Source organism: Phoca vitulina, unplaced genomic scaffold, assembly GCF_004348235.1.
Source record: "Phoca vitulina isolate PV1807 unplaced genomic scaffold, GSC_HSeal_1.0 scaffold15, whole genome shotgun sequence".
NCBI lineage: Eukaryota > Metazoa > Chordata > Mammalia > Carnivora > Phocidae > Phoca > Phoca vitulina.
Genome location: NW_022589718.1, coordinates 37,961,867 through 37,981,953, shown reverse-complemented (window position 1 = coordinate 37,981,953; position 20,087 = coordinate 37,961,867). Strand labels below are relative to the sequence as shown.

The following is a 20,087-nucleotide window of genomic DNA, read 5'->3' as shown; positions in this document are numbered from 1 at the left end:
TTTACTCATGTGAGTAACTACTGCAGTGAGGGATGGGTGTTAAAAAAGTTGGGTTGAGCTAATGGTATTGTAACAAAGAACACATTACCTATTTCAAAATCCTCATCCTCCATAAGCATTTCTGCCTGTGGAACTGCGGGGGGAGGTTGGCATTTCTTCAGCTGAAATGCTAAAGGGTTTATGGAAAAAAAAAACTGCAATTACATTTGCTGAATAAACAAAATTATTACAAAAAACATTCTGCTTCTGTTGTTTTAATGCTTAGGTATACTGCAATGTCTCTATTTGTAAATCATTGTTTTATAAAATTTTCAAGCTTACAGGATTATTTCATGCCAAAGAATATATAAAGTTGAAGGGAAAAAGGGTACAGTCTTCAAAATTATGACATTTAAATAAAACCACTTGACATAGTTTGGGGATGCTGGAAAAGAAATGTTCACCCGTGGCCTGGTGCCAGGTCCATATTTACGTTTGCTGAGGTCCCTCTCTGCACCCCATGCTGAGGACTTCCACGGGTGCAGTCTTCAGGAGATAGAAGGGACTGATGCACTTTTCTCCAAATTATTGATTTTCAAAATCAATAATTCCATGGCATTTGCTATGTTGGCTCCTCTGGAGACAGACACAGGAAATCTGGGAAAGGTACTAAATTTATTTCCAGGGCCTCCATATTGGAGTTTCATTTGCAATAAACTTGTCCTGGAATGAGCGCAAGCATGTCACACAGCACCATCAAATGCCATTAGCAAAAAAGGAGCCTCACAGGAGCCCCTGCCATCCAACGCAAGGAAGTCCCAGAAGGCTCTCGCTGGGCAGGAGGCGTATGTCAGCACTACCAGGAGAACCAAAAGGAATTCTCCGCCTTAATCAACAAGGTGAGAATGCACTGACCGTGAAAGTTGAGAACAAAGAAGCCTCCATTTGAAAAGTCGCTGTGGAACTTGAGCAGGACTTGGTTGGTGGAGCTGTATGCCGTTTCCAGGGCTGTGTTGCCACTGAAAACTCCCAGCTGAGGTGAATTCTGATCAGGCCCATCCCTAGAAAAAGAGAGAAGTTTGAGGAGAAAGTTCCTAATTACAGCTGAAACTAACAATCATTTTCTTCCGACACGTGGCTTCTATCCTGGCCCGAGCAGCGCGGTCCGAGGCCGGGCTCCAGGGGACCAAGCTGGTGCTCACACCTGGAGACGCGGGGCTGACTTCTACTCGCCCCACTGCGGACCTTTTCATAGCCATCACAGAGACACATTCATCCTGACTCTAGTGACTGTTCACCATGGATCAGCCGCCTTTCATACGTCCATGTTTGAAAGTCTAAATTCAATGGTGTCTCTTTAATTATGGGTGGAATTTATGGAGATCTTGCTACTGAAGTAAAAGGTTTTTAAGAATTTATTAAAAGGAAACGACAGTGCAAAGGTTGAGTCCTGGCCCCAGGATAGCAAAGCAAGACTTAGCTGCACTTTCAACCACTCTTGGAGGGAAAGTTTCAGCCACTCGTTCAGAAATTTTCAGCATCAGTGAGGTCACATGGATGGTCTCCTGCTGAGCTGCCCCGCCCAACATGAGGTAATATGCATAATGAGACCACCTGCCCTCCCCCCTCAGGGAAGGTGACCTTGCCTGAACCAATCCTCTCTCCTGCTAATAACATCTTGCCCCACCCTGCTTCCTATAAAAACCTTCCATTGTGCACGTCGAACTCCTCAGAGTGTCTCTCTACTGGCCAGATGGAATGTTACCTGATTCATGAACCACTAAATAAAGCCAGAAAGATCTTCAAATTTTCTCAGTTGAATTTTTGTGTTTTTAACAAACTGAATAAAATACTACCCTCTTGTGAACACTGCGTTTAGAAATATCAAGATGTTTAATGTCACAAAGTTGACAAGACTTTATGGTCTCTCTTTTCGTTAGTGTTCTGACAATAGACTACTTTGTTAATTATGAAGAGCTTTTGCTTCTACCTGCTAAATCTATACATTAATCCAGGTGAAATGGCTGACAGTACAACATTGTGGTTTTTGTTTTGCCTTGCTTTTGAAAGAGCAGCTTCAGGATCAATTTAATATTTCTCAAGTTCCCCATTCTTCCTCATTCCCTCAGCCGTTGGTTCGGCCATTATCTCCTCCCTGCAAGAGTTATTTCTACAGCCTCAAAATCCAGCCTCCTTTCTTGCCCTCACTTGATACATTTCCCACAAAAACGAGACTGGGAATTCTTCAGCTAAGGTGATTCCCTTCCCTAAAACCCTAGTGAATCCTCATTGCTCTTAGAACTAAGCCTGGGATCTTTCACACGATTTATAAGCTCCTGTATTCTCTGTCCCGCTCACCTGGACTCCCATAAGACCCATTCCTGACATCTTCCAATACCCTGAACTGACCCTGTCCCCTTGCTTTGCAGGCTTTCCAGTATCCAGAATGACCCTTAACCTTTACACCAACTTTCTACACCAACTTCCCAGTATACACACACATGCATACCACATGGTTACCTGCCATTAGTCCATAGTTTTCGTGGCAATTTATGCTAGCCGCACATCCTGATCTTCAAGCCTGGGTTAAGCTCACCTCCTCACACCCCATCGGTCCTCCCTCCTTCTCCCAACATAGTATCACAGAGGACTTGTCAATCTCTGTGTCCCCTATAACCTCTCACTTCCAAAAGCAAAGGTAGGATAGTCATTCCCATAGACATGAAAATGTAGCCAAGGATCACATAAGTAACTTACCCAAGGCCACATGACTCATTGGAAAGAGAACCAGAACCCAAATCCCCAGCCCTGATTGCTGGCTCAGTATTACTTCCTACACAACATATGGAAGGGCAGTCCTGCCACGTTTACAAAGGATGGCAGGAGGGCTGTGTGTAACTATCTCTTCAATATTTCCAGAAGCACCGAATTCTTACCTCGGCAAAGATTCCTGACCAACTTTTCTTTTAGAAAAAAAAGAAAAATCACACTTAAAAATGTAAAATACAATTATGTTGCGATAATCTACATTCAGAGTAGTCCCAAATTTGTCTACCACGTAACAAAACTCAAACATGTCACATGACATTTATTCTCTATACCACTAGATTTCATTGGTAAATTTCCTTTCCAATATCTACCTAAAAACGTCACTTCTTAATATGTAATCTGACATAAAAGCCCCATGTCAGTGGTTGCCAGAATGGTGTAGCACAATCACAGATTAGTCTATAGGGAAAGGGTCTCCTACCAAACAGCAATGTAATCATTCACAGCTTCCGTCTGTAGTAAGGTGAAGTTGATGTAGACCCCATGGCCAGGAGGGACGGTGATAAGCCAAATGCAGTCCTTCAAAATTGGGTACTCGTCTGGAAATCCAGGGGAATAAATCGTACCGTTCTGAGATGTTACATTATATCCACAAGGAGCTGAAAAGGAAGCAAAGAAAATTACGCCCTATACAGTCAACTTTGGAAAGGACACAGTTAAATATTTCTAAGTCTCTAAAGTCCCTTTGCCAAAATTTTCCTTATGAGAAATAATTGTGAAATATTTCTCAGTTACTACTTTGTCAAAGTAATTCCCCTAAAGTCTTAAAACCTTAGAAGAATTATACTTCTAAACTAAGTTATCTAAGTTCCATTTAATACATTCCCCAAACACTCAAAATCCTTCAAGATAAAGTCATTCCCATTAAAAAAAAAAAAAAAAAAAGGCCCTTACTCAGTCACTCAGTTATCTTATGTGACCAAGATGATAATACATAGCACTCTGTGATATGAGGGATTATGTGGAAATTATGCATATATATATCATGGAAATTTTCTTGTTGTTTTATGTGAGATTTCTAAAACCTATTTAAACTGCCTAAAAGAGTAGCATCCAAGTCTTTTTGCCTAAAACAAAAATATTATCAATTCTTGGCAGATCTAAACCTGAAGAAATGAGATAAAATTATATATGTGGTGTTTTCTTGAAGCACTTCCTCGTCTCACCAGCTTTCAACTCTGCAAAGACTCACAATCCCTATTCAGCCTGTGTTTATTTTACTTAATGAACTGGTATTCTCTGTTGCCATGGCAATTATTTTGTCTTATCTATGGAAAAATGAAGAGACTATATATTAGCAGAATAATCTGGGATGCGTTATTACACTCGGAGAGTGGGAGGATACAACAAAGTCATAAACGAGTAGGCTTTTTAATCAACCAAAATCTGATAGAGGTGGTCTGAGTGCCTGCTACCAGCATGAATCTTCTGGAGCTTTCAAAGACTTGTCATGAAAGGTGTCGAATTTAGGTGGAGAAAACAGGCCAAACTACATTGTAAAACAAGAGAAACAAACGTCTGAATACAAAATAGTGAGCGATGACATGCTATGAGGCGGTATATGGTACGCTGATGTGTTGATCATATAGACGCATATGTATTTCAAAGGAGGTAGAGAATGTTCCAGTGTAAAATAGATTGAACCCAGCCCAGGTTTTGGATAGAGTCATTAGAAGAAGGGGCCGTGGAGAACATTTTAGAAATGTTATGGAATGAGTATTGATAAATGGGATTTGGAGGCTGCCAAACTTTGCTTTGTAAACTAGCAAAGCAAAGCACAGGGGCAACTATAATCTGTAAAATGGGGCCATGATCTCGGCTGCAGTCACTGAGTTACTTGTGTGCCTGGAAGATGTCATACTTTCTCTCACCTCCAAACTTTATGCAAATACTCACTCTGCTTGAAAAGTTCAAAGGCTTTTCTCCTACCCTGCTGCCAGGGTGAGCTGATCCGTTTCTTCAAAACTCAACTCAAATGTTACCTCCCCCTTAGAGGCAGCTTGGCTCTGGATGGCCACGTTTGTTCACCTGTCTCATGGCTATAATTGGCTGCCAGCTATTCTCACCATTAGATGGTCAGCGGCTAGAAGTCAGGGACGGTGTTCATTTTCACCTCTACCCACAACCCACTTTCACGAATCCCCAATGCCTAGCTCATATCACAATAAATAAGAGACAATAAGTAATTGATGAATTAAAAATGAGTAAGAGAGTCACCACAAAATATTTTAGTAATGAATGTATTGAAGCAAGTGGGCTGACACATCTTACGTGGACTTGAGGTTATTCATTTGCTATTGACTTATAATCTATAATCCCCAAGACTTCCCTTGTGCATTTTGACCTTTCAAGTTGAATCTTATAATTGTATAACCACATTATATATAGGAGCACCCTTCCCAATGGTGAAAAAACACAACAAAACAAACAAAAAGGATGGTACCCATCTCTTCAAGGGCAAAAGAAATGATACGGTGATTTTCTTTCGAGGACACATTGCTGGCTTCTGGTGTTCTTTATGTTACTTAATAGCTCTAGGACAGTAAGCATGGCAATCCTTGCCATGATTTATATATGATATTCAAATAACAAGTCCACCATTTACTTATTCAAGGATTATTTATTGAGAGTCTATCACAGACCAGGACATGTGGGTTTAGAGTGGGAGACAGAGCAGAGAACCGCAGAGACCTTTGGATCTTACTGTGTAGTGATGAGAAAGGTACCAAGCAAATGCTAAGTGAGTATAAAAGTCAACTTGTGTAAGTACGGTGAGGGAAAGAACAAACAGCACTGTCACATGAGCTAATAACATTCCATGAATGCACATAAAATTCTTCAAGGCAAATGTTGCTGTGCCGTCTAGAGAGGAGAAAAGAGGATCCTAAGAAAAATGAGAGGAAGTTTCCTTCACCACATCCCCTGACCTGTCTGTGATCCCAGAGAAGGCTTTTCCCTCATTGTTGTGGCCCCACAGGCATATTTAGATTTCCACGTCTGGGGGGAATGTCACTTGAAGTCCACAGAGCCTGTGGATGTGGGATCTAACTCGGCATGACGTGGATCCTGAGGTGGAGATCAATCCTGAAGCTGCTCTGAGGGGCCTCTAGTCGCAGGAGGATCCGTGCACCACAGCCGAGCGGGCACCTCGAGCTCCTCACTGTGTGCCTGGGACAAGGAAGCCCACCAGCTGGACAGGACAGAGCCCATCAGCGTACTGTGCACTACACTTCAGAATCGGAAGGGACATGGGTGTCAGACCCTCCTCCACTTCAGGGAGCCAAAGAGTCAACAGACACATAGTCATTCATATATTCGCAAATGTACACTGTGATATTGTGACTTATAATAAGAAATACATATTCGGTCTTCCTCCCTGTCCTTGGCACAAGGCTCGGGAAACCTTGGATAAAAGCTAAGTGATAAAAGAGATGAAGGTATCCTTTGTTTTTCATAACAAGACCCTTTCAGCCACACCTGAGCTTACCTTAATAAGGTGACTAGGAAAGCGTCCGAGGGTGGGGCTGGTTGCCAGGGGAACCAAACAAGTAATCCAGGATTGGAAATTTCAGCCCCATCCTTAACCTCCAGGGAATGGGAGGAGCTGGAGGTCAACTTAATCACCATGGGCCAGAGATTTAATCATCATGCCTCTGTAATGAAGACTCCATAAAAACCCCAAAGGAAGGGGTCTGGGGAACTTCTGGGTTGGTGAACGCTTGGGGAGCTGGGAGGATGGTTCACTTGGAGAGAATATGACTCTGCTCACCTTCCAACACACCTTGCCCTCTGCATCTCTTCCATCTGGCTGTTCCTGAGTTATATCCTCTGTATTGATCTGTAATCTTGTAAGTAAAATGTTTTCCTGGGTTCTGTGAGTTGCTCTAGTAAATTCATCCAGTAGGAGGAGGGAGTCCTAGAGACTTCTGCTTTATAACCAGTCAATGAGGAGCACAAGTGACAATCTGGACTTGGGGTTGGCATCCGAATTAGGGCAGGGGCAGCCTTGTGAGACTGGGAGTTTCACCTGTGGGATCAGAAGCTCTCCTCGGGGAGACTCTCCGGCAGTGTCGCAGAACTGCTGTTGTAGGAAAAAGGCACCCACTGGTGGCCAGGAGGGTCAGAGTGAGTGTTGTCTGTAACTTTACACGGATGCATGTTAAGAATAGGTTGTGAGAAAGGACTGCTGTGTGAAGCACAGTTAATGAGAAAATGTTCTCAGGTTACTTCTGTATGTGTTTCTCCAGAGAAAGATACATACGTGAAGATGATTAAGTTGTCCACTTCCGTCCAGTGCTAGAGCCAGCAGTAGCCATACGGAGTATGATGGAGGTGCTGTCTTACTGTATGTCTCATGCAGTGTGAAGTTTGTTCAGCGCCTGTTTATATGGAAAAAGCCTTCCTCCCCATCCTCACTTCCTACCCCACTCCACCTGGTGCCCCTGCCTGAAGTATCACGTGGATTCCGTTCACTTCACCATTGTTTGAGAACATGAAACTTTCAGGTGGCTCATACAAAAAGTGATGGGTGTACCTCACCAATTCCTGCTCATGTGAGGCCAGAGCCAGAAGATACTGGAAGATGAGCTGGTGGGCATAGTGGACATCAGCACAGGGAGGTGGAGACTCACTGTCACTTCATTCTACCTGGGGCTAGACTTGGAAAAATCAAGGGGCGCCCACACATGTCTTTATTGTGATTTTTCTCCATTTAAACATGTACAAAGTGACTGTCTCTGAATTGAGATGGATAGAAAGAGCTTAACTGATTTCAATCAGAAATTAAATTTTAAAAACCCTAAATATCCACTAGGACAGTTATAATTTATAGATGGTTTTCTCCAGGATTATATTAAGATTTCTGCCTAACTTTTAAAAGGAGGGTAAAGAAAAAGCCTACAGTACGAAACAACCAATACCTACATTTGGCATGAATATTTATGAATTTTAAACTCTTGACTATCAATGTAACCAGGAACTGAATGCCTGATGTCACCGAATATGTGGAGCACTGTAGGTGTTTTAGAGCTATTTTTTTTTTCCTTTAATTACTTTGGTTTCCTTATGATGGTTTTAAGTTAGAGAGACATAGTGCACTCTATCTTAGGGACTGTGTGATAATGGAAATATTTAAAATAATATTTATAACATAAATATTATGTTTATATAAATATAAATCTTACATATAACATATTATAATATTATATAAATACTATAAATATTTATAAATATAAGTAAAAAGAGTTGTATTCTTTAGGATGTCGTTTTTTTTTTATTGTCAGTATTAGGTATTTATTACCAAGATACATATATAATGTAGTAAAGTACATACTTTTTTGGTGTGTTCATTCTGGTAACATCATCATAGACCCTGTTTCTAAGACTGAGGTATACAACAAGCTCCGTGGGTAATTAAAAGACTAATTTGGAGATACTTAGGTTACTACCAGAGATCGTAAAAAAAATATTTTTCTCATTTCAAGCCTATTTGCTTTTTTTTAAAATTTTATTGTTATGTTAATCACCATACATTACATTAGTTTTTGATGTAGCGTTCCATGATTCATTGTTTGCGTATAACACCCAGTGCTCCATTCAATATGTGCCCTCCTTAATACCCATTCACCAGGCTAACCCATCCCCCCACCCCCCTCCCCTCTAGAACCCTCAGTTTGTTTTTCAGAGTCCATCGTCTCTCATGGTTCGTCTCCCCCTCAGATTTAGGATGTCATTTTTATTCTAAACTATTGGGAGAGATTATTTTCTGTATTCATCAATCAACTTGGTAAACCTTAATTTTAAAAATTATGTATATAATAACATATTCTTTGGCTGGTTGGATTTCTCATGTCAATTATGTAATCAAATAGTGTTCTGCTTACAAAAATCTGTCAATCTAAAAGAAGTTGCTAACACGTTAATTGCAACATATTAAGTTATCTAGTAATTATCTCTATCCACATAGTTCCCCACCACAGATATTACTGCATTTTAAGTTGAGGAACACTAGGGCAGTGCTTAACTTAAAAAAAAAAAAAAAAAAAAATCTTAAAAAAAATAATCTTAAAAGTATATCTACATACATATTTCAGTGATAAAAGATTAGGTCAACAAAAAATCTAAAATTTTTAAACTGTATTTGTAAGTAGAGATGCATATTTAATTATCAAATTACATTTAGTAAACTAATAAACAAGTCCTTTTAACCATTTTTTAACAATTATAACCCAAATTTTTTAAACTCAGACTTCTATATAATTATGTTACTGGCAAAAATAATGTCTTGAATTTCTCAAGTCACTTGAGACCTATTTTTTCTTTTTTCTCTTAATAGATATCATACTTTTAGTCCAGATATTTTTCAAATGAATTTAGAATACACTAACTTTACATAATAAATCCTTATACAATAAACATATTAATACTGTCAGCATGTACACAGAAATTGGTTTAGTATATGCTTATGAAGATTGATGCCTTAAGATTTAGAATTCTTGAATCTTAATTGTCTAAATTGTTCAATTTTTACTAAAGATGCCAGAAGTTGTTCAAAGTAGCTATGTTTTTGTTTTTGTTTTTTCACCCCAAGTATCTCTGATGTATTCTGATATTCTTCTGAAGTTAACTGGGTTGGACCTTTGAAGATTATTTTTCAGTACATTTGTTCTACACACCAAGAATAACTCTGAACTGAAAAACCACGCTGAATTAATAAAATACATTTCAGGTGAGCATTCTGGATAATCAGCAGAGTTTGCTGGTGTCTTGTGAGGAGCTTAACCATAGTGTAAGTGGACACTAATGGACATCTCAACAGCCCACCATTATCAGCAAACAAAGACTTTTTTTAAAACTATATATATCTTTTTGGGAATACAACCTTTCACAGATAAAATAACTTTTGCTATACAATAATACCCTCTGCTTATTTTTTTCTTGAGTTTAATCCAATATGGAAAGGATATTAAACACACATTGGATGGTGCCTAGAAAGTTCATTTTATGATATAATTTTATTTGAATTTTATGTTTTGGTTTTTTATTTTGTCTATGACATTATAGATATGAAGAGACAGATAACGGTAAAAATATTTGTGTAGTAAAGAATTTGACCTTGTCTATAGAGAGGTCTAGCCCTCTATTCTGGGGGGCTGGCAGGGGGGATTAAGGACATACCTGATAGGAGTATCTTTGTTTCGTGTGGGTGCTGCCCATACCTAATAGTTTTAGGATGGGGCTGACTGTGCCAGAAAGACCAGCCATGGAATTTAAGGTGGGGCCTTTGGGTTACAGGATATCAGTTGGTCTGGAAGCTGACATCAACCACCAGGCAACCCATCAAGCAGTTATACCTACCTAACAGAGCCCCAATTAAAAACTCTGGGCATTAAGACCCAGTGAGCTTCTCAGGTTGGCAATATTCTGGGCATATTGTCGCCCATTAGTTCTCTGAGAGTGATGCATCCTCCTAGACTGTAACCTAGGCATCTTTTCCCATGATTTTCATGTGTCTTTTCCTTGTTATAAACCACAACCAGAGTACAATAGCTTAGTGAGTTCTGTGGTCCTCTTAGTGAATCATCCAACCTCAGGGTGGTTTGGGGGCTACTCTCATACTTTCAGCTGGTGTCTGGAGGAATTTAGCTTCAGTCTGGCCAACTCTGGGTCGAATGACAGATCATGGTGTAATTATAAAAGGTGGCATCCCCTTTGAGCTACATCACAAACAATATATTTTGTTACTTTCATGCTCACAAAATAATTCTAAGCCAGCAGTTACTGCTATATTTGAAAACAGAGCTTAAAAAGATGAAGCCTTTTTAAATATTTAACTCTACTTTTTAATATCAAGCCAAGAAGTCTCCCATGTGCATATGAATTCAAAGAACTCAGGTGAAAATTACAAATAAGAAAAGGGTTTCATCATGACAATTCAAAGTATTTTATAGATATGCAGATAAATGAATTTTTAAATGGAGAGTAATAAAAAAAGGTTTTTAGGTGTTTTAATAAAAAGCACCAGATATGCTACTGCTATACTTAGTTTTATAAAGTAATTTTTTAAATGCTGTTTTACATGTTATTAAATTTGCATTAGACTAGGATTAATTTAACTTTTATTTCCTTTTTTTTAAGACAAGGAATTAAAAAAATACAGCTGAAGTTTTTTTTTTTCATAGTTTTTTTACAATAATATAGAATGGAAAAATACAGGTGAAAAATATAATTTAAAAAGTCCACCAGTGGTTTTGTTTTGTTTTTACTTTTTCAGAAGAAATTCAAACACAGCTAGTTGCCTTTCCCTTTTGCCTGGTGGGATATAAATGTTTAGCATTTCAAAGGACCACAGAGTTGATAATTTCATTATTTTTTCACTCAATATAATGTTCTAATATTAGGCTTACAGGAACTTTTCTGTTTCATATGCTTTCCTCATAAGTACTTGATCTATTAATTTCAACTTGATATTACAAAAATTTCAAAATCGTCAAAAAAATCAGGTAGTCATAGAGAAGCTTCGAAGAAGTGATTCCTGCTCAGACTAGGGATATTTGATGAATCCAGATTTCCCTCCATCACCACCTGATTCCCACATCTCCCGAGAAACCCTGATCATCACGCATCATTGAACTACTTTATCACTGCACTACTTTATTTTTTCCTAAGACCATTTCTACGCCCTGTCTTTGTTTACACTATTTTTTCTACCCTGGATATTCCATCTCTGAATAGCAAAATAGTATATATACTTCAAGGCCCACTACAAAAATAAAATCAGTTTGCTGAAATACAAAAGCAATATATGATTATTGTAAAAGTTAAAGAATAAAAAAATGAAAAAAAATCCAGGGTAAAATTAATAAGCATCCATTCTTCCACTAATCCCATAATTTGGTGGAATGACTGTAATTCTAAATACTACTACCATTATAAAGATTTCCCTGGTCACTTCCCAAGCAAACACCATCCTTCTCCACGCAATTCATCAAAACACTTCCCTTGTGTCTGGTTTGCGTTATACATATTTGCGTTTATTATTTTGTTTTCTTTACAATTTCCTTGAGGGCAAGGCCTATTTATTCATATTTTTAACTTACTGGCATATGATATATTCCTGAAATAATAAGTAGAATGAGTTTAACATAATAGATTCCTAATAAATATCTGTTGAATAAATGAATGGATTTTTTAATACGTCCATTTAATAATTAATGCACTACTGTATACGTGAAAAATATAATTTGTTGCCAAGAACAATTAGCCTACCGTCACATCTTGGAAAGGGATAATTCCAGTTTCTGTTGATCCCGTGCTGACAGGTAAGGACTGGGTGGCCGATTAAAATGTACCCAGGGTAACACTCGAAAGAAATGGATTGTCCCACACTGTAGTCTGAGTTGATCATATAACCATTCTGAAAAGGAGGTGGGTCCGGGCAGTTCTGTAGTTCATAGGCTGAAACAGACAGAATCAAGCTCAACTATAAGAATTTAAGTTAGTCTGGAATTCAGAAGGCTATGATCACATACAGCTTCTTAAGACCAGTGTTTTCAGTAAGTTTTAAAACTTACTTCTGAAGTTGCTCCAAGTTGCCACTTACCATCCTAAGTAAAACAATAATTATTAGTAGTAACAGAATTATAACAACTTCCAATTAATAAGTAGCTAACTGTGTGCTTTAGAAGTCGAAAAGCACATACCAACAATCTATTTGATGGTGTTTACCTTGGAAGAAAAGTAGATGGTGTGAATTGACTTTTATAAAAAAGTAAAACAAATGATAATAAAAATTCCCTATAAAGAATGTCAGGCGAATGTGGACCTAATTTCCTTCTAATTTAAAAGAGAATTATACTAGCACTCCATTCTAAGTGTTATTGACTAAGAAATAATGTGGTTGTTATGTTTTGATTTTTTAATTAATTGTTCATTACAAATAAAATTTAAAAAAATCCATTCCATTTTCTTATTTAAAAAAAAAGTTCTGTAGAAGAATTGCACTAGCAATTACTATCAGTACAATCTTTTTAATAAGATATAGTTTATGCAATAAATCATATTTACATTTCCAATATAATAAAGATACAGCAGTTCGCACACAGTGTCTTTGCAAGTTCCCGAATTGTGAGATAAATTTTAAATTTTAACAGTATGGTTAAACCCTCACTGCTGTTAGCAGATTAAAAAATCCTTAATTTCACTTCATTATTTATTTTGATATTTGCAACTGTATGTCTCTGGACAAGAGTCAGATAAACAGCTAAAGAGGGATTGCAAGCAGGAAGCAGAAATCAGAAGATGCATCAATGCAGAGGTCTTTCAGCAGCTTCAGATAATTCCTGGCACTGGCTTCCCCAGGGTGAGGAACCAGGAGGAACCTGGAGGGAGACAAAGACACCCAGGGGGCCATGCAGGAATCCCCCCCTGCCCCACGCCTGCCCTCTGGTGTCCACTGGACTAGCGCAGGAGGGCTGTCTGCTCAACAAGATCGGATGGAGATCACATAGGGTGATTCATGCAAGCGGACTTTATAAACAGCAATGTGCTAAACATAAATTTATTTCATTTTATTTGTAGCACATTTGATTATTAGTAGGGAATTACATGCATGATATATGGATACTAAGAGGAAAAAAGTTACTGGAGTATTCTTAACTCACTGCTATGACATGTAACCTTTAGAACTCAGTATGGAGAAAAACATTCATCTACACAAAATCAAAAATTTACCAATAATATAATGAGTTTTCTGGGGCTGCTTTTTGGTGAAGCCACATTATAACATGGAATTCCTAAGACAATGAGAAGGAGAAATTACCTATTTAAGGATTTCTTCCAGATCAATAAGCACCATAATCACAATTATTATTAATGAAATTCAAAGCTCTAATAACCATTTGCAAAAGAAAAAGTGCTTTTAACTCACAATTTTGGAATTAGCAATCTAGCATCAAGACAATAGCTGCACAGTCTACAAAGATGTTCTCCAATTTTATTTTTCTTCATCTTATAAGTACACTATTTGACTGTTGAAATCTCCTACAAAGTACCAGACTTCAAGGGAACAAATCTATAGTTGTCTAAAAGAAAAGAGCATTCAAACCTGTATGAAAAAAAAATGTCTTGAAGGAAAATACCTCACGGACTAGTGGCCTGTTTGTCATTATCAATTGCTTTTATAATATCACCTCCTATTTGAAAACTAGAAGCTTAGAAAACTATGCAATGCGTATAAAGATAGGGACCGTGAGAACAGAAAGCCAAGACAAATCAGTGTGTGTCTCTCTCTCTTTCTACTACATATGCATGAACACACACAGATGCACACACCAAACGTGCACAAACCACACACACACACATTTACACATGCACACAAGCACCCCACACACGTACACACACACACACACTGGCACATCCATACATGTTTACTCACGTGCACACACACACTCCTTTTCTTTATCCCCTTATTGTGCCCCTTCCTGGACCAACCTGGCAAACACACAGCAAGGCTGCCCACCTCTCCCAAGGGCCACCCCACACTGAAAGCCTTGCAAACAGCCTTTTCCTGAAATCCAGGGCCAAACGGCTTAGCAAATATCCACAGTGCATAGTATGCCTCCTTGTAATCTTTTTATTTGAGTCTAAATTTACTTTATAGACCCATGTTCACAAAAAGAACAGAACCCCATACTGTGTTTCAACTATCAACCAATTTCCTTCTTTATTATACTCTTTTAGAATGAAATCAGCAGTTTGTTCTCATTCTTGTTTTGCTTGAAATATAATAAAGTCTGTTGGAGAAATGAGTCTTCTAATATATCACATACAACCGCTAATAAAAACTCATATATATATGTAAATATATATATACATATATATGTATATATACATATATATATACGTAGCTATATATATGTATATATACATATATATATATATGTATATATACATATATTTGGATGGCGGTTTCCATGTGAGAAGAATCAAATAAAACTGTGTTCAACATAGCATCCTCCTCATTGAAAGATTCCATTCCCGTTTCAGCAGTGACTCTGGGGTATCAACACAAGCATCAGTTATCACAATATGTTATAAACAAGGTAACAGTTGATAGAGATTGCTAATGAATTGTCACGTGAAATAGCATTTAACACACAGACTCACACATGTTTACTCACAGCCTGTTACAGGGAGGAGAGGCTGCAGATGAATCCATGTCTACACTGAATATGGCTTTGAAGCCTCCCTCAGGTGCTTGACTTCCCTCTCCACGAAAAAATCAAGCTGGGGGCCCAGGAGCATTAAGCCACATCTGGTAATCCACAGGATTTCTGAAGTGCACCCATATATAAGCTCCCTGCTTCCCAGACTGGCTGTTATGATGGCTAAGATGGCAGATCTCTCTTCCTTTGCAACAAGGGAATGATCCTGGTTCTTAGTTTTAAGTTAGATTATCCACCCCAATGTTCTTTATTGGTCATGCAAACTCCTTGATCCCAATAGCTACCAATGAAGCCAACCTGCACTGTTGCTAAGGTTGCAGCCAATCCTGTGCTTTCTGGGCAGCCCAGAGCCTTGGCTGGGGGATGGCTAGCCAAGCTGCTTGCTCCCAATTGTGACTGTGGTTGTGTCTTGTGCTTTGAGCAACCGCGGAGGAGTGCTCAGTAGACTTTTTTCATGATGGCCTTTACATTGTGGAGAAAGTCTGATTTTAATCCAAAGGAACTGTTGGATTCTCAGGCGACACACTACACTGAGAATCCTCTTCCACCACTGCATCAGAAGCTTGGGGAGGACTGACTAGGGAGCACGCAGCAAATCTCAGCTGGGATGTGGGCATCACCTAGGAGACGTAGCTGACATGCACTGTCCAGGTGTGTTTTTGGTGCAGAGGGATGAGTCTCTTAAGGGAGAAGCTGATTGAGATTGTTACCTCTACTTTAGGCCAACCCATAAAAGGAAAGGCAAATCCGTATGGTCTGCAGGGAGAAAGCGGGTCAGCTTGTAAGATGGACTACCACCGTCAGTGCTTTCTCCATCTTAAACTAGGATGCCCGAGAGGGATGAGAATTGATACAGCTGCTAGTTGTCTGCTGTTTTCAGCATTTTTATGTGAGATAGTCTTCCATATAAAGGGCTGCCTGTTGAGAACTTGATTTGCTCATGCAGATGGGTGAAAAGGATAGAGTAGACCCCCAACCTCGCTCTTCTCATTAACCCATGGTGGTTCAGAATATCACGGTGAAAGCAAAGAGAGCAACTCAGTTTCAGAGGCACACGGATTCCATGCAGAAATGTGTGGCTGGGTCGCTAAGGAACAGTTAGTGTGCTCATACAGCCAGCTAGAAGGTATCCTTCTGCTGCTCATTGCACATAGAGGCAGTTTGATTGCTTTTGCTAAAGGGGAAAAATCTGTATCTACAAATGAATGCCTCTCTTCTCATAGATTCAAGTCACTCAAATTCAACAGTTTTATGATTGAATAAATGAATAAGAAGATTTAACTTATCCCTTTAAAAAAATAAAGGTGCTTAGTACATAGAGCAAAAGGAAAACTAGAAAGAGTGGATCTTTGAAGAAAGAAGGCCTTTTTACTTCCTATAGCTAAAGAATTAAAATTACCTGTAAGTTCTTTTTTGGCATGGCATTATTACATTATAATGTAAGAAAGAGAGACAGAGAGAGGAATACTTAACTTCTCCAAATGTTGACTTACAAAAACCAAAAGCAAAAGAGAGTCACTAAAATTCTTAATGGCCCCAAATTTCACAAACATTATGAAAATCTAAGTACCAATAAGCCCATACCAATATTATAAGAGTAAAGGAACCCACTGAATTTTATCTTCCATAGGGGAATCATTTATTTGGATCTAGGAAAATATTATTCACATCTATCAATCTCAAGCAATATGGCATCAAGTGTTTAAATTATAGGTGTGTAATGTGACCGCCAATGGGATCATGTAGTCATTTTTCTGATATCCACTATATTTTCCAATATCTAAAGAATTGATAAATATCTTCATGCTGCCCTTCGTTTTTCAGTCTTTGACTTAGAAATAGGGTACACGAACTCAATTTTATTCAACACGGCTCTTCACCTTCCATTTCTCAAGTTCTGGATAAGTCATTTAACTTCTGGACAGCTACATCCATGGTAACATTTTTGACCTTTATATGGCCATAAATAAATGACAAGGTTTAAGAATAAGGGGTATGACATAGACATCACTGAGAATGACAAGACTTATCTGCATGACTTAAGCATCTTATGAGTTATTAATTATAAGCTTAACTTATACGTCTCAAGTAGGACCTAGGAATTTTGATGTGACATACAAGTCAGAACTGTGTCATTTTGCCCATTTATAAATTTTATAAGATGACAAACACTGATAAACTATCTAACTGTCATCCCTGTCAGATATGCTACCCTTGGAACACCTCAAATTCATGTTCCCAAACTTTTTATTTAATTTACTTTTATAGCTCTCATTTATAGGAAATCAACTGCCTACAATAAAATATATATTGCTTAGGAATTATTTATTTATTTTTAACTTGGATAAACAGAGTCAGGCATCAAGTAAATAAAACATTTGCTCAGCCGACCAGATGTTTGGCCGATACGAGAATTCACCAAATAAAATGTTTAAAGGCCACACAGACAACATCAATGATCAAAGCTTGCAGGGACTAAAGGGGACTTTTGAAGCCAATGCCTTTCTACTCTGCAAGGGGCCATCACTGTGACACTTGAGGGGACTGTCCCTCCATGTGAACACTGACCAAATGTTTGCAGATTCTGACACTGCAAGATAAAGGAAAGTGGATCTGTGGATATTTCACAAATTGTATGAAATTTAATACTAAATATTTAAAATTTAAATTGTTAAAATGGTATTTTGCCAGCCAACTGCAGCAATTTCTGACCTCTTGTCTAGATAATCCCTATTTAGACTCTGTGTGTGTGTGTGTGTGTGTTTATTTTAGACCATTCTTTTTGGATTTAAGTAATTGATAGCTTTAGAACTGTGTAGATATGGCCTTAATAACCCTACCTGGAAAATATCAAGAGAAATAAAACAAAAAAAAAATTTGAACTATAGAGGTTAGAGTTATGTAAGATAAAATGTAGTTTCAAAATTATACTAAAGTATAGTTCCAAAACTTCCATGTAAATTCATGGGAATTTGTATTTGATTTTTGGAGGTCACTAAGGAAACAAAAGTTAAATTTTGAATACAGTATTAAAAATATTCAAAATGGAGAAGACTTTTTGAAAGTTCTTGAAATCAACAGAGATAAATCACTTAATTGGCAGCTTATGGAAGAAATGTGATTAGGTATATTTTTCTTATTGACTCATATATTAAGATCATGACAATTGAACAATGGAGGGCACCATATAATAACCAAGTTTAAAATTATGATCATGAATGAAATGTTCATACTTCAACAAAATATACTTCAATAGAAATAGGGAAAGGGTAGAAATCAGATATATAAAAATAGGAAAGAGAAGCATGGAATTCATAGTAAATACTGTTCAAGTTTTCAATTCAGCTACACAGACAGAAGAAGGGGGCGTAACAAAGGGGAGGTGTGTTGAGGTGAAACGCACTTCTGTCTCTCTCAGACACCTGCAAAAGCCTTCTCACCAGGAAAGGGGAGGGAAAACCCCAACACACACACTCATACTCTTTTCTGTGCCCAGAAATGCCTCCATTCCATGATCTTCCTCTACCCTACCGCTTAGATAAAACTCAGGAGCACCTTTGTTTGCCTATGACCTGACGAGACATAAATCCTCCAAATTCTCATTCTTTGTCTCGGAAATGGTTAGCTGAACTGCTTGTTCCCACTGATGGGTCAGAACAAAACGCATGCTAACCCAACACTGGTCTCTCGCTCCACCAGGTCCGGGTCCCTTGGCGCCCCCCCCCCGAGCCAGCAGCCAGCGCCCCTGTGAGCAGGTCGGCCTTCGGGTAAGACCTTCTCTGGCCCACCACCCATCATGGCCTCTCCTGCTTCCCCACACCCAGTGCCCGTAGGCTTTCCCTCATCTGTAGAGAGGAAAAACCCTTTTCCCTAACCCTGGAGACCTGTGCTCATCTTATGGTTAGAGCATTGTTCTTTCTATTGAAATAGACCTCTTCCCCCAGGGCAATAAATAATCCCTTCAGATAATGGGTCTCCTTACTAAATCCGAAGTTGTTTTTCATTTAATTGTAGATACCAGGGCTGCTGATGCTTCAGCCTCTGAAGTAGGGACAATCAGTGTGGGAAGACTTTAAAGAGTCTGACGGTTTTCTAGGAGGAAGATGAGGATGGTTAGGAGGAGGTGTGTGATGTTGACTGAGGGATCTGCCAGCACCCCAGAGATACTGCGGAGCTGGGGCAAGGACGACGATGGAGGTGATGTCGGCCGCGGAGGGGCAAGGAGTCCCCGGGACCAGCACCAGGTTTACAGCTGAAGCAACGGGCTAAAATGTGCACTGTTTACCCAGAGAGCTGGGGAAGACTGGAAGAGGAGCCGACCTGGAAGAGGAAATGGTGCGCTCGCGCTGCACACAGGGCCCGAGCGCCCGCGCGATGCCCGGGGAGGTGCTGCGCGCGACAGACGTGCGGGTCCGGGACTCGCGGAACCCGACCTGGTGAGACCAGCGGCTAGCTGTCCACGAGTCATCCCCACTGCCGTCTCTGAGTCAGGACGCTCGGGGGACGTGAGTGACGAAAACAGGGGGCTGCGACTGAGCCCCGCATGGGAGCGTGTGAACCCGAAGGCAAAGGAGGAAGCAGCCCGTGGGCCCGTGGCATCAGCCAGAGCCGTGCTGTCCCCGAGCGCACGCAGCGGGGCAGGGAACCCGCGGGGCGGACGGCGCGCGGCGCTACCGAGGAACGCAGGACGAGGTGCGTGCCTGTGGGCTTTAGCAACGTGGGGGCTGCTGGAGGGGTGACGGGGTGGGCACGGTGCTGGGTCAGAGGCTAGATAAGAACGGGAAAGACAAGGCAGGACGAGACGCAGAAACTGAGGAAGCTGGTGTACATAATGCTCAAAAAGTGTCTCCCAGAGAGTGGAAGCCGAAGAAAGACAGGAGTCAAGGGTACATTAAAAATTATATAGAAATAGACGTGTGTGTGCACCTTTGTGTGTGCGTCTGCGTGTGTGTGCGGCTCTGTGTGTGTGTGCACCTGTGTGTGTGTGTGCTTTTGTGTGTGCATCTGAGTGTGCACCTTTGTGTGTGCATGCACCTCTGTATGTGTGTACACCTG

The 20,087-nt window shown here is 39.6% G+C and overlaps 1 protein-coding gene across 2 annotated transcripts in view; it reads right to left on the bottom strand.

Moving 5' to 3' along the window:
* The window catches only part of CSMD1 (CUB and Sushi multiple domains 1), a 2,006,418-nt gene that overhangs the window by 151,625 nt on the left and 1,834,706 nt on the right, over window positions 1–20,087 (bottom strand). For both annotated transcript variants that reach the window (XM_032413252.1, XM_032413253.1), the window contains exons 42-45: window positions 12,076–12,264; window positions 3,230–3,407; window positions 895–1,040; window positions 89–169 (exon numbers count right to left, since the gene is read on the bottom strand). In XM_032413252.1, the coding sequence (XP_032269143.1) occupies window positions 89–169; window positions 895–1,040; window positions 3,230–3,407; window positions 12,076–12,264 (594 nt within the window). The remainder of the gene's footprint in view (window positions 1–88; window positions 170–894; window positions 1,041–3,229; window positions 3,408–12,075; window positions 12,265–20,087) is intronic.